Raw genomic sequence first — 15110 nt, 5'->3', positions numbered from 1 at the left:
TATGGGTGAGGCTGTGAGTGGAATAATAATAAAAAAAGTAGGTATGTACAAGAGGAAGTGAAGGATAGAAAAACAATAATGAGAGAGTTCCAAGATGTCACAATGTGAAATATTGTTTAATGTGTATTGACCTCAATGTGGATAACTACTTGTGAAGGCTTGAATTAAATGCATATATGGAGTGCTCAACACTTGCTAATTTGTTTCCTTTTCCCCATCCTCTTTTCTATGTTAAAGGTGTCCAAACATTATAGAAGCACTAAATGTAACAGACATCTTAGAATTCCATCTCCTGGGTCTCTCAGCTGATCCAGAATTGCAACCTGTCCTCTTTGGACTATTCCTGACCATGTACCTGATCACAGTGTTTGGGAACCTACTCATAGTTATGGCCATCAGCTTTGACTCCAACCTCCACACCCCTATGTACTTCTTTCTCTCCAATCTGTCCTTGGCTGACATCTGTTTTACCTCTACCACTGTTCCAAAGATGTTTGTATACCTCCAAACTCACAGTAGAACCATCTCCTATGAGGGCTGCCTGACACAGATGTCTCTTTTTCTCATTTTTGGATGCATGGATGATCTGCTTCTGACTGTGATGGCCTATGACTGTTTTGTGGCCATCTGTCACCCCCTGCATTATCCAACCTTTATGAACCCTCAACTTTGTGGCTTGTTAGATTTGGTGTCTTTTTTGGTTAGCCTTTTGGAATCCCAGCTGCACAATTTGATTGCATTACAGTTTACTACCTTCAAGGATGTCAAAATTGCTAATTTTTTCTGTGACCCTTCTCAGGTCCTCAGTCTTTCCTATTCTGGCACCTTCATCAATATCATGGTAATGTATTTTGTTGGTGCTGTATTTGGTGTTTTTCCGATCTCAGGAATCCTTTTCTCTAACTATAAAATAGTTTCCACTATTCTGAGAATCCCATCCTCAGGTGGGAAATATAAAGCCTTTTCTACCTGTGGGCCTCACCTATCAGTTGTTTGTTTATTTTATGGAACAGGCTTTGGAGTGTACCTTGGTTCAGCTGTGTCACATTCTTCTAGAAAATCTGCAGTGGCCTCGGTGATGTACACAATTGTCACCCCCATGCTGAACCCCTTCATCTACAGCATGTGGAATAGGGACATTAAGAGTACCCTAAAGAGGCTCCACAGTAGAATCATGTAACCTCAGGATCTTTGATGTCCATTTGATGGATAGTTTGGAAAAAGCAATAAAAGCTAGCATGTAGACCTGTAAATCCCACCCCTTTGGTTACATTATTTTGTAGTTGATAACTTTAATTTCTCATGTTTCATTGTGGAATGGTAGTTGTTGGGGTTTTTGGATGAGATTAAAGGGAATTTGAAAAATGTTTTTATTAGTGCATTATAGTTATACATTTGTTCCATTTCAATCTATGTACTTCTACCTTCCCTCCCTTTTCCCTTCACCTGCTCCCCTTCCTCACTTTGGTACTCTTTTATTTATTTATTTTTAAGTTAGTGGTTTACAAATATACATAAAGATATGTTCATGGCATGGTTTGGTCAATTTTATTCCACTATTTCTCCTTTTTCCCATCTGTCCTCCCTCCCTCTCAACCCCCTACCTCACTCCACTGATCTGCTTTCTCTTTTCAAGATCTTCTACCCTCATTGTTTTCCATATTTACTTCAAGCTTTTACACATTAGAGAAAATATTTGGCCTTTGACTTTCTGAGTCTGGCTTATTTCACTTAGCATGATATCTCCAGTTCCATCCACTTAACTAGGAAATGCCACAATTTTATTCTTTTTATGGCTGAGTAAAACTCCATTTTGAATATATACCACATATTATTTATCAGTTTTTCTGTTACATATGTTTTCTGGTCCCATAACTTAAAAAGGGGTATAAAGTTTCAGTTTAGAAAGGTGAAGAATTTCTGTGAATGGATCTTGGTGATAGTTTCCTATCAATATGAATGCAATTAATACCATCAAACTGTGAATTAAACCAGGGTTGAAATGATAAATTTTTATTGTGTGCATTTTGCCACAACAGAAAGTATAAATAATAATCAGATGGCTCATAAATTTAAAAAAGTTATTTCTATGGATATGCTAAAGAAATAGCATAAAGAGTAGGGTATAGGTAAATATGATTCATCCTGAGACATATTTTTGAATTCACATCACTCCAGACTCCAGGGCATTTGAAAATTTTATTCATTATTAAGCTCATTTTTTCCCATTGTAATGAAATTCTTTCCATTAGGTGGCCAACATGGCCTGGAGATGAGTGTTATTCCCTCCACTTTGAGTAATGAGTATAAGCAGAGAGGTGGAGAGATTTATATACTTACTGCACATAGAATCAGTTGATCAATATGGGACTAAAATGATCATTTTCTCATTTCCATTGTAGGTCATTCTCTGTTTTAGTGGCACAAAATAGAAATATTATTCCTAATACCAGATAAAATTTCTTGGTGATTTGTTATGGCATGATTATTACTGTACAGACTACAATGGTGTTTCAGTAGTAGAACTTCAGAATATGAGAATGTTTTTAATAATGACTTATTTTTCCTTTGGACAACAAATATACATGTCTAATAGTAAAGATGAATATCCATCAATTGTTGGAAGTCAAACAAATATAGTCCACCCTCATATCATATAAAATTTTTTTAGTGTGATATAGAGAAAGGCAGGACCTTTTAAGGATTGTTGTAATAATAAACTGACACATTGAATGATGTTGCTCCCTCCAGTTAAAGTCTGTGTTTGTGTTAAAGCATCTGTTGTAAAGGATGTACTTCAAAGACAGAATCAAATCCAGCTGTTGATGTAAACAAGACATTTCAGGGCCATATGTATTGTGTTGTAAACTACTTAGGTGAGCTTACTATTTTGTGTAAGGGACTATTTAGTGACCTTCCCATAAAAGCCCTAGGTTGGGTGAATATCCATGTATTGACATTTCCACTCAGTGTTTGTCCTCTGCAGTTCCCAGGATCACACCACTTTGAGAGATGACACTAAACTCTTAACTACAATCACTTCAGAGAAAAGCCACATACTAGTCAACCTTCGGAAAAACAAAAACTTGTTGATGGTGTTCTCCACAGTTCCTCTAATCCAGGTATAAACTTGTAGTTGTACTCTGGAATAGGTTGAAAAGTTAATTATTAAAGATAATAAAATTGCTATCACATTATATAAAGTGTTAAAGGGGAAGAGAGAAAAATTGGGAAAAGAAGAGAAAAGACAGAAAAGAATAATATAAACCAAGGTAAAAAAAGAAGAAAAAGATGAATGGGGGGCAAAATTTGAGGTAGTAGCTGGTAATGTAAGAGGAAAAGAGGGGCTAAGAGGAGTGGGTGTATGGAATGATTCCACTCAATGCTTTAAAACATAGAAAAATACAATCAAATAGGTCAGGGACACAATATTGAATATAAGGGTAACAACTATGAAATCAAAATGAATAATATAGGTATGGTCAAAGTTGATGTTAGAGCTGTTTATAGTAAACTGTGCGAAGGAGAAGGTAATTCATATTGAGTTTTATTGTTCTGGACTTCATCAGGATTTGGGCCATTAGAATATGTCCATTACTCTTCAGCTTTTTATCCTCCAAAGGTGCCAGGGCACAGGAGCCACTCCCATGGTTGCTATGGACCCCTCATCAGCCAGTTCACAGTTTTCCTTTGTCAGTCCAGGGGCCTGAGGCTGGATGCTCAGAGGGTGCTGTGCTGCCCTGGCTGGCTCTTTCTACTGGGTGCAGGAGTATAGGATAGAGGAATCAGGGCTGTTGCCCTCCTCAGGGCCCTCTTCAAATTGGCATAGAACCTGGTGATTAATTCACCGATTGGGTTAAGGCTCTGGTAACCCAATCATTTGTTCTCTAATCCTTCTTGCATTGTCTCATACATGAGCTTTTGAGGGACACATTACATCCAAACCAGAACATATTATTTTTGGAATCTAAGTGTATTTATCAAAATTTAAAATCTATCAAGATTAATAATAGGAGTCATATATTAAATGATTTTTAAAAGATAAATCAGGCATTACCCCCATGTGCTGCCTCACTGTGTGGGAGTATGACAAGTCAGGACGGCTAAAGGATATCTTGTTAGGAATTTCCAGCAATAGTGGGGTGCGCCGGAACCTGGAGGAAGGATTTCCATCGCACGAAGATCGGCTACGGGGACTCAAACGCGAGAGGTTTGTCGCACGGAGGGTAAAACTGCTTATTCAGCAAATCGCCCCGCGGCTAGAGTCTGCAACGCGCGCTGGGATAGAGACGCAGGGTTACAGTGCTGCAGTTTCTGCCAGCCGCGCAAGCACCGCACTCAGGGCTGAATTCTGGGTTCGAGACGGGGGAAGGAAGCGGTCCATCTCGGTTCTCCACACCGGTCAGACCACAGAGGAGGCCAGCAGCCACCATGTTGGTAAACTGACGTCACCATACCTGTTTTTGACTGACCGCAGCTCATTCAGCCATAGAACAGGTAATTTCAGGCTGCAATTCGCCTGCGGCTTGCAGACAGATTGCTAGGGTTCAGCGCCTGGGTGCTTCTTAAAATCTGATCTTATCGGAGTGAACACCGAGCGCGGGGCGGCCGAGTTCCGGCTCCCGGAACCGTCCCGGAACCGCCCTGGCTCAGGGCTGCGGAGCCTGCGGAGGCTGCTTCTTGGACCCTGCTACTATTAGAGCAAACACCAAGCACTAAGAAGCCGAATTCCGGCTCCCGGAACTGAGCCCGCGGGGACTGCTTCTTGGAGCTTACACTTATAGGAGCTTACACCGAGCACGGAGCGGCCGAGTTCCGGCTCCCGGAACCGTCCCGGAACCGCCCTGGCTCAGGGCTGCGGAGTCTGCAGAGGCTGCTTCTTGGACCCTGCTACTATCAGAGCAAACACCAAGCACTAAGAAGCCGAATTCCAGCTCTCGGAACTGAGCCCGCGGGGACTGCTTCTTGGAGCTTACACTTATAGGAGCTTACACCGAGCACGGAGCGGCCGAGTTCCGGCTCCCGGAACTTCCCTGGACCGGGGCTAGGAGCCCACGGAAACTGCGTCTCGGTCCGGGTCCTGCTGAGGGCCGGTCAGGTCTCACCCGTTGCTTGGGTTGCCCGGCAAGGGGAACAAAATGCTGCCATTCGCATAGGATACCAACATGGCAGAGATCTGATGTCAGCAGAAAGCGGTGGAGGAGAGATCTTCATCAATACCAGCGGTGACATAAGCAGTTGGTCTCCTGGTAAGGGGGGTGAGGCTCAGTCACCCGAGTCTCCTCAATTTGTCCTCGAGCCAGAGGGAAGGAGCCGGGCCGCCGCCAGCCCCCGGAGCAGGCCCAGCGGCTCGCCAGCGTGGTGACCGCGTGACCCCAATTGGAGAGGGGGCGGAGCGGAGCCGCCACCCACACCCGCCAGGTGGGCAGACCCACGCACCACCCAGTAGTACATGGGCGTGGTAGGAGGGGCAGGGCAGAGCCGCCCTTCGCGCTTGCAAGGTAAATAGACCTGTGACAGCCTGGCGGGTCAGGCCCAGTGGCCTGCCAGTGTGGTACACACGTCACCCCAACTGGAGTAGGGGCAGAGCAGATCCTTCTCCCACGCCCGGATCAGGCCCTGCCGGTGTGGTGGTCACGTGACCCCAATTGGAGTGGGGGTGGAGCGGAACCGCCACCCGTGCCCGCAGGGTGAGCAGACCAGTGATCAACCTGCAGATCAGGCCCAGGGGTCCGCAGGCGTGGTAGGAGGGGCAGGGCAGATCCGCCGCCCGCGCCTTCAAGGTAGGCAGACCTACAACAGACCGGCGGATCAGGCCCAGGAGCCTGCCAGCGTGGTACAAACACCACCCTAATTGGAGTAGTGACAGAGCAGAGTCGCCTCCCTTGCCAGGAACAGGCCCAGCGTCCTGCAGGCGGGGTAGTCACGACACCCCAATTGGAGTAGGGGCAGAGCAGAGCCTCCACTCGTGCCCGAAAGGTGGGCAGATCTGCGACCGACCAGCGGGACAGGCCCAGTGGCCTGCTGGTACGACAGACACGTCACCCCATTTGGAGTAGGGACAGAGTAGAGCTGCCGCCCGCGCCTGCAGGTAGGCAAACCTGCAACCGACCGGCGGATCAGGCCCAGTGGCCTGCCGGCGTGGTACACTCGTCACCCCAATTGGAGTAGGGGCAGAACAGAGCCGCCACCAGCTCCCAGAACAGGCCCAGTGACCTGCTGGCGTGGTAGCCACGACACCCCAATTGGAATAAGGAGAGAGCAGAGCCGCCACCCGCACCTGCAGGAAAGATACGCAAGCAGTATGAAAAGACAAGGAAAGAAAGGACCACAAGCAATGCAGGTCAACGCAACTTTAGAAGAGGTAACAGCTGCAGCAGATGGAATGTCAGATAAAGAATTCAGGATATACATGCTTCAGATGATCTGGAGTATCAAGGAAGACATTAAACAGCAAAATCAGACAATGAAAGATCACTTCGACAACGAATTACGCAAACAAATCCAGGAAGCAAAGGATCAACTATACAGGGAGATAGAGGTTATAAAAAACAAGCAATCAGAAATCCTAGAAATGCAGGAAGCAATAAACCAACTTAAAAACTCAATGGAGAATACTACCAGCAGAGTAGAACACTTAGAAGATAGAACATCAGACAATGAAGACAAAGTATTTCAACTGGAAAAGAACATAGACAGCTCAGCAAGACTGTTAAGAAACCATGAGCAGAACATCCAAGAAATATGGGATAACATTAAGAGACCAAACTTAAGAGTCATTGGGATACAGGAAGGTACAGAGCTCCAAACCAAAGGAATGAGCAGTCTATTCAATGAAATAATACAAGAAAACTTCCCAGACTTGAAGAATGAGACAGAATCCCAAATCCTAGAAGCCTACAGGACGCCGAGTGTGCAAAATCATAAGAGATCCACACCTAGACACATTATAATGAAGATGCCCAACATACAGAATAAGGAGAGAATTTTAAAAGCTACAAGAGAAAAGAAGCAGATTACATTTAGGGGTAAGCCAATCAGGATAACAGCTGATCTTTCAACACAGACTCTGAAAGCTAGAAGATCCTGGAATAACATATTTCAAACACTGAAAGAAAATGGGTTCCAACCAAGAATTGTGTATCCAGCGAAATTAAGCTTCAGGATGGAGAATGAAATTAAAACCTTCCACAATAAACAAAAGTTTAAAGAATTCGCAGCTAGAAAACCATCTCTTCAAAACATCCTCGCCAAAGCATTACAGGAAGAGGAAATGGAAAATAACAATGAAAACCAACAGTGGGAGGTAGGACAGTAAAGGGGGGGGGAAATAATCAAAGAGGAAAACAAACAATGTTTAGTAACAGAAATAAACAAATATGGCTGGAAGAACAACCCATATCTCAATAATAACCCTAAATGTTAATGGCTTAAACTCACCAATTAAGAGACACAGGCTAGTAGAATGGATCACAAAACAAGACCCAACAATATGCTGCCTACAGGAGACGCATTTGATAGGAAAAGACATACATAGGCTGAAGGTGAAAGGTTGGGAAAAATCATATCACTCATATGGACTTCGGAAACAAGCAGGCGTGTCCATACTCATATCAAATAAAATAGATTTCAAGCCAAAGTTAATCAAAAGAGATAAAGAGGGACACTACATACTGCTTAAGGGAACCATACACCAACAAGACATAACAATCATAAATATTTATGCCCCAAACAATGGTGCAGCTATGTTCGTCAAACAAACTCTTCTCAAGTTCAAGAGTCTAATAGACCACCACACCATAATCATGGGAGACTTCAACACACCTCTCTCGCCACTGGACAGATCTTCCAAACAAAAGTTGAATAAGGAAACTATAGAACTCAATAACACTATTAATAACCTAGACCTAATTGACATATATAGAGTATACCACCCAACATCAAGCAGTTACACTTTTTTCTCAGCAGCACATGGATCCTTCTCAAAAATAGATCATATATTATGTCACAGGGCAACTCTTAGACAATATAAAGGAGTAGAGATAATACCATGCATCTTATCTGATCATAATGGAATGGAACTGAAAATCAACGATAAAAGAAGGAAGGAAAAAGCATACATCACTTGGAGAATGAACAATAGGTTACTGAATGATCAATGGGTTATAGAAGACATCAAGGAGGAAATTAAAAAATTCTTAGAGATAAATGAAAACACAGACACAACATATCGGAATCTATGGGACACATTGAAAGCAGTTCTAAGAGGAAAATTCATTGCTTGGAGTTCATTCCTTAAAAAAAGAAAAAACCAACAAATAAATGATCTCATACTTCATCTCAAAATCCTTGAAAAAGAAGAGCAAAACAACAGCAAAAGAAGTAGAAGGCAAGAAATAATTAAAATCAGAGCTGAAATTAATGAAATCGAAACAAAAGAAACAATTGAAAAAATTGACAAAACTAAAAGTTGGTTCTTTGAAAAAATAAACAAAATCGACAGACCCTTAGCGATGCTAGCAAAGAGAAGAAGAGAGAGAACTCAAATTACTAGCATACGGGATGAAAAAGGCAATATCACAACAGACACTTCAGAAATACAGAAGATAATCAAAAACTATTTTGAATCCTTATACTCCAATAAATTAGAAGATAGTGAAGGTATAGATAAATTTCTTAAGTCATATGATCTGCCCAGATTGAGTCAGGAGGATATAGACAACCTAAACAGACCAATATCAATTGAGGAAATAGAAGAAACCATAAAAAGACTACCAACTAAGAAAAGCCCAGGTCCGGATGGGTATACAGCAGAATTTTACAAAACCTTTAAAGAAGAACTAATACCAATACTTTTCAAGCTACTTCAGGAAATAGAAAAGGAGGGAGAACTTCCAAATTCATTCTATGAGGCCAACATCACCCTGATACCTAAACCAGACAAAGACACTTCAAAGAAAGAAAACTACAGACCAATATCTCTAATGAACCTAGATGCAAAAATCCTCAATAAAATTCTGGCGAATCGGATACAAAAACATATCAAAAAAATTGTACACCATGATCAAGTAGGATTCATCCCTGGGATGCAAGGCTGGTTCAATATACGGAAATCAATAAATGTTATTCACCACATCAATAGACTTAAAAATAAGAACCATATGATCATCTCGATAGATGCGGAAAAAGCATTCGACAAAGTACAGCATCCCTTTATGTTCAAAACTCTAGAAAAACTAGGGATAACAGGAACATACCTCAATATTGTAAAAGCAATCTATGCTAAGCCTCAGGCTAGCATCATTCTGAAGGGAGAAAAACTGAAGGCATTCCCTCTAAAATCTGGAACAAGACAGGGATGCCCTCTCTCTCCACTTCTGTTCAACATAGTTCTCGAAACACTGGCCAGAGCAATTAGACAGACGAAAGAAATTAAAGGCATAAAAATAGGAAAAGAAGAAATTAAATTATCACTATTTGCAGATGATATGATTCTATATCTAGCAGACCCAAAAGGCTCTACAAAGAAACTATTAGAGCTAATAAATGAATTCAGCAAAGTGGCAGGATTTAAAATCAACACGCATAAATCAAAGGCATTCCTGTATATCAGCGACAAATCCTCTGAAATGGAAATGAGGACAACCACTCCATTCAAAATATCTTCAAAAAAAATAAAATACTTGGGAATCAACCTAACAAAAGAGGTGAAAGACTTATACAATGAAAACTACAGAACCCTAAAGAGAGAAATAGAAGAAGACCTTAGAAGATGGAAAAATATACCCTGTTCATGGATAGGCAGAACCAACATCATCAAAATGGCGATATTACCAAAAGTTCTCTATAGGTTTAATGCAATGCCAATCAAAATCCCAATGGCATTTCTTGTAGAAATAGAGAAAGCAATCATGAAATTCATATGGAAAAATAAAAGACCCAGAATAGCAAAAACAATGCTAAGCAAGAAGTGTGAATCAGGCGGTATAGCGATACCAGACTTCAAACTATACTACAGAGCAATAGTAACAAAAACAGCATGGTACTGGTACCAAAACAGGCGGGTGGACCAATGGTACAGAATAGAGGACACAGAAACCAATCCACAAAACTACAACTATCTTATATTTGATAAAGGGGCTAAAAGCATGCAATGGAGGAAGGATAGCATCTTCAACAAATGGTGCTGGGAAAACTGGAAATCCATATGCAACAAAATGAAACTGAATCCCTTTCTCTCGCCATGCACAAAAGTGAATTCAAAATGGATCAAGGAGCTTGATATCAAATCAGAGACGCGCCGTCTGATAGAAGAAAAAGTTGGCTATGATCTACATTCGGTGGGGTCGGGCTCCAAATTCCTCAATAGGACACCCATAGCACAAAAGTTAATAACTAGAATCAACAAATGGGACTTACTCAAACTAAAAAGTTTTTTCTCAGCAAAAGAAACAATAAGAGAGGTAAATAGAGAGCCTACATCCTGGGAACAAATCTTTACTCCTCACACTTCAGATAGAGCCCTAATATCCAGAGTATACAAAGAACTCAAAAAATTAGACAATAAGAGAACAAACAACCCAATCAACAAATGGGCCAAGGACCTGAACAGACACTTCTCAGAGGAGGACATACAGTCAATCAACAAGTACATGAAAAAATGCTCAACATCTCTAGCTGTCAGAGAAATGCAAATCAAAACCACCCTAAGATACCATCTCACTCCAGTAAGATTGGCAGCCATTATGAAGTCAAACAACAACAAGTGCTGGCGAGGATGTGGGGAAAAGGGTACACTTGTACATTGCTGGTGGGACTGCAGATTGGTGCAGCCAATTTGGAAAGCAGTATGGAGATTTCTTGGAAAACTGGGAATGGAGCCACCATTTGACCCAGCTATTCCCCTTCTTGGTCTATTCCCTAAAGACCTAAAAAGAGCATGCTACAGGGACACTGCTACATCGATGTTCATAGCAGCACAGTTCACAATAGCAAGACTGTGGAACCAACCTAGATGCCCTTCAATAGACGAATGGATAAAAAAAATGTGGCATTTATACACAATGGAGTATTACTCTGCATTAAAAAATGACAAAATCATAGAATTTACAGGGAAATGGATGGCATTAGAGCAGATTATGCTAAGTGAAGCTAGCCAATCCCTAAAAAACAAATGCCAAATGTCTTCTTTGATATAAGGAAAGTAACTAAGAACAGAGTAGGGATGAAGAACAGGAGAAGAAGATTAACATTTAACAGGGATGAGAGGTGGGAGGGAAAGGGAGAGAGAAGGGAAATTGCACGGTAATGGAAGGAGACCCTCAGGGTTATACAGTGGAGGGGGTAGAGAGAGAGGAGGGGAGGGGAGGGGAGAGGTGGGGAGGGGGGAGGGTGGATGATGGGAAAGGCAGCGGAGCACAACAGACACTAGTATGGCCATTTGTAAATCAATGGATGTGTAACTGATGTGAATCTGCAATCTGTGTATGGGGTGAAGGTGGGAGTTCATAACCCACTTGAATCAAAGTGTGGAATATGATATGTCAAGAAATTTGTAATGTTTTGAACAACCCACAATAAAAAATTAAAAAAAAAAAAGAAATACATGAAGGATTGGCATATTAAAAGAAGATTGTAAAAAAAAAAAAAAGATAAATCATATTTGACTGAACACTTTTATCCACAAAGAAGGGAAAATGGAAAACCCAAGAATGATGAAAAACCCTGGGACAAATGGCACATGACAAGCTATCAACTTTATCCTAGAGTTCAGATAGGGCAGTTCTAGCTCTTAGAGAGTTCACAAGCATTCTAAATGCAGTTTTGTACCACTCTTGTGGAATAAAGTGAGGTATATTTGACTCTTCTTATTTTATCTTAATGAGAATGGCTTTCCTTAAAGGGTATGGACATGTTTTATTCTGTATTTTCTTCTTCAAAGAATAGAATATATTACAGAGCCATCATGGACTTGTTATCTCTCCTGCTTTTAGTCTACTACTGTTGCTCAGTTGATTGTCTCTAAAGGGGGTGTGTATAGGAGATAAATGTCACAGAAACCAGTAATGCAAGAGTTTTAAGAAGACTGGGCCTGTCACAACTGAGAAGTAATGCTGAAGTTGTATGGACTTCAGGTGTGAATACTTGTGAATGTGTGAATTAAAATATAAACAGAGTTGTAAGTGCTTGCTTTTTCATGTCTTTCACCCAATCCTGTTTACATTTCCCAAAAGGTGTTCAAACAATATAGAAGAACAAAATCTTATGCATGGGACAGAAGCTTTCCTCTGGGCTCACAGGTGTTCTGGAATTGCAGCCTTTTCTCTTTGGATGATTCCTGTCCCTGTGTGTGGTTATGGTGCTTGGGAACTGCTCATCATTTGTCTGTTTCCTACCCCACATAGCCACACACTTTTCCTCTCCAACCTGTCCTTGGTTGACTTCTATATCTCATCCTCCACAGTTCCAAAGATGAGTATAAACATCAATATTCACAGTGGACTCATCTCCATAGTGGGCTGCCTGAAATTAATCTTTCTCTTTTTGAATGGAAACACTATTTTTGATGGTCCAGGGCTACAAAAAGCAGAAATAAGACAAATATAAGACAACACAGTGTAAAATTGCAGCAGAAAGATGAATACTCTTACCCTCATCCTCTTTCTCAGCACTGTCTCTTTCAACCTCCTCATGGTCCTTCTCTTGGACAGCCATGTCCTCTTTACTCTAACCCCTTGCCCATGTACTAGTGAACTGAGGCCCGCTTGGCCTACATCAGGTTAAAATTGTGACCTGGGTGAGCCCAGGCCTCAGCGATGGCTGTGGTGTTGCTTAGCATATACACAGCTTGCTGTACCTTAGCAAGGTCTTCACCAGGTACCACAGAGGGAGGCTGATGATTAATGCTAGCCTTGAAATCATTAGGGTACCAATCCACAAACTGGATGGTATGCTTGGTTTTGATATCAACAATGGCAGCATTAACATCTTTGGGGACCACATCATCATGTTAAAACAGGCAGCAAACTATATATTTACCATGGCAAGGGTCACAGTTCACCATCAGGTTGGCTGGCTCAAAGAAAGCAATGGTGATCTCTGCTACAGTAAGCTCTTCATGGTAGGCTTTCTCAGCGGAGATGACAGGGGCATATGAGGTTAGAGGAAAGTAGGTGTGGGGATAGGTTTGACTGGCATTCTGTCATCTCAACATTCAAGACTCCATAAAATTTGAGGGAATCAGTGATGGAAGACACAATCTGGCTAATAAGGCAGTTTCTGGATTTGGATGATGGCAATGATTGCATAATTATGTGAGCACAATTAATTAAAACTATGAATTCATATTAAATATCCACCATGGTGGGTGGGTACTCAATATGGTTATAATGGTGATTTTTTTGTTATTTATAATTTACCTCAATAAAAATGGATAAAAAAAGCAGCCGTATCTTTACAAAATGTAGAGGTGAAAGAAGTGAATAGTACATGAACTTCCTTCAAGGTAGAGGGAAGGTCCAAGCCCTTTTGTGGACATTCATTTCCTCTTGTTATTCTTCCTCCATTAATGTTAGAAAGTCCTCAGAGACTGGGACAACATGGATTAATTTGGCTAATTATGAGCTCTGTGCATTTAACATCCAAGGTCCTTTAATAATCAATAAAGAGCCCATGGCTTTAGTGTTTTTCTTTGATGGTCCATCCCAGAGAGCTGCATACTGTGTCTCCTACTGTGGTTGAATGCATCAAGAAGCTCATAGTTGATACCCTATCCATATGATTGCCGTGAACAGGGCCTGAGTCTAATTGAGCCCCAGTCATGGGTAGATCCTGGGATCTGTACTTCTTGGTCATGACCCAGCAGAGAAGCAGCCTAACCAAGTAAGTGCAGAGGGGGCCAGAGGATGTGGGAAGGATTATTGGAATATTGTTTTTTCACCATGAGGATGAACATCACATTTTGGAGAGCCAGATGGGAGGATACCATATGAAAATTTCAGCTTTGGGGATTGTAAAGTTTACATTTTGGTTTAAGGTGGGAATATCAGAAATCTTATTCAAAATTTGCTCTCTACCCACACTGGTTCTATTTCTCATAGAAATCTCACCCACAACAGCACTGAATGGGTCCTTATAAAGAGTTTCCTAAGCACTGAAAAGGGACTATGATAGTGATGATAAGGATGATGAGGAGAATGATAGAAGCCAGAGCATCATGAACTGATACAGAGGGCTTCTCCGGTTCCAGGTGCTGAACAATGTGTTCTGTCATTTATTTCATTTCATGTGTACCATCTCACTTTAGTTAGTAGGCCACTTTATTACTGTTTTATACAAAATGAAAAGTGTCTGGCTTATTTCCACTTAACGTGATGTTTTCCAGTTCTATCCATTTACCAGAAAATGCCATAATTTAATTTTTCTTTATGACTAAGTAAAACTCCATTGTGTATATATACCAAATTTTCTTTATCCATTCATCTGTTGATGGGCACCTGGGCTGGTTCCATAATTTGGATATTGTGAATTGAGCTGCCAGAAACATTGATGTTCCTGTATCACTATGAAATGCTGATTTTAGTTCGTTAGGATAAATAGGAAGGAATAGGATAGCTAGGTCATATGGTGATTCCATTCTTAGATTTTGGCCAAACTCCACACTACTTTCCTGGGTAGTTGTACCAATTTGCAGTCCCACCAACAATGTATGAGTGTACATTTTCTCTCACAAACAGAAGCTAGAGCAAAATAGGGAAAAAAGGAGGGATCCTGTGAAAGTAGAAGGGAGTTCACTGGAGTAGAGGAAGAGGATAGAGGAGGAGGGTGGAGGGATGGGAAAAGGAAGAACCATGGAATGAAGTTGACCAAATTATGGTGTGCACATATATGAGTACACCACAGTGAATTTCATCTTAACGTATATCTATAAATCACCAGTTAAAAACAATAACTAAATAGAAGGAAGACCCATAGAGTAGAGGAAGAGGAATGGGAGATGGGGAAGAAATGAGAAAGTAATGGGGACTAAAATGAAGCAAATTATATTTCATGCATATATAGGTTTATCAAAATAAATCCTACTACTATGTATAACTACTGCATGAATAAAA

At 41.2% G+C, this 15110-nt stretch overlaps 1 protein-coding gene and 1 pseudogene across 1 annotated transcript; one reads left to right on the top strand and one right to left on the bottom strand.

The window, feature by feature from the left end:
- Positions 1-237: 237 nt before the first annotated feature.
- Positions 238-1180, top strand: LOC124102156 (olfactory receptor 7E24-like; the record flags this gene model as incomplete). The annotated part of the gene is made up of 1 exon (XM_046458363.1): positions 238-1180. A coding segment is annotated over one exon (943 nt), but the record flags the coding sequence as incomplete, so codon positions are not given.
- An 11396-nt stretch (positions 1181-12576) lies between these two features.
- LOC124102155 (tubulin alpha chain-like) lies at positions 12577-13307 on the bottom strand (annotated as a pseudogene).
- Positions 13308-15110: the final 1803 nt, after the last annotated feature.

This window comes from Marmota monax, unplaced genomic scaffold (genome assembly GCF_021218885.2).
Source record: "Marmota monax isolate L192 unplaced genomic scaffold, Marmota_monax_Labrador192_F-V1.1 WCK01_AAM20220418_F8-fsc02150, whole genome shotgun sequence".
NCBI lineage: Eukaryota > Metazoa > Chordata > Mammalia > Rodentia > Sciuridae > Marmota > Marmota monax.
The sequence above is the reverse complement of the archived record's forward strand: the minus strand, read 5'-3'. Positions and strand labels throughout refer to the sequence as shown.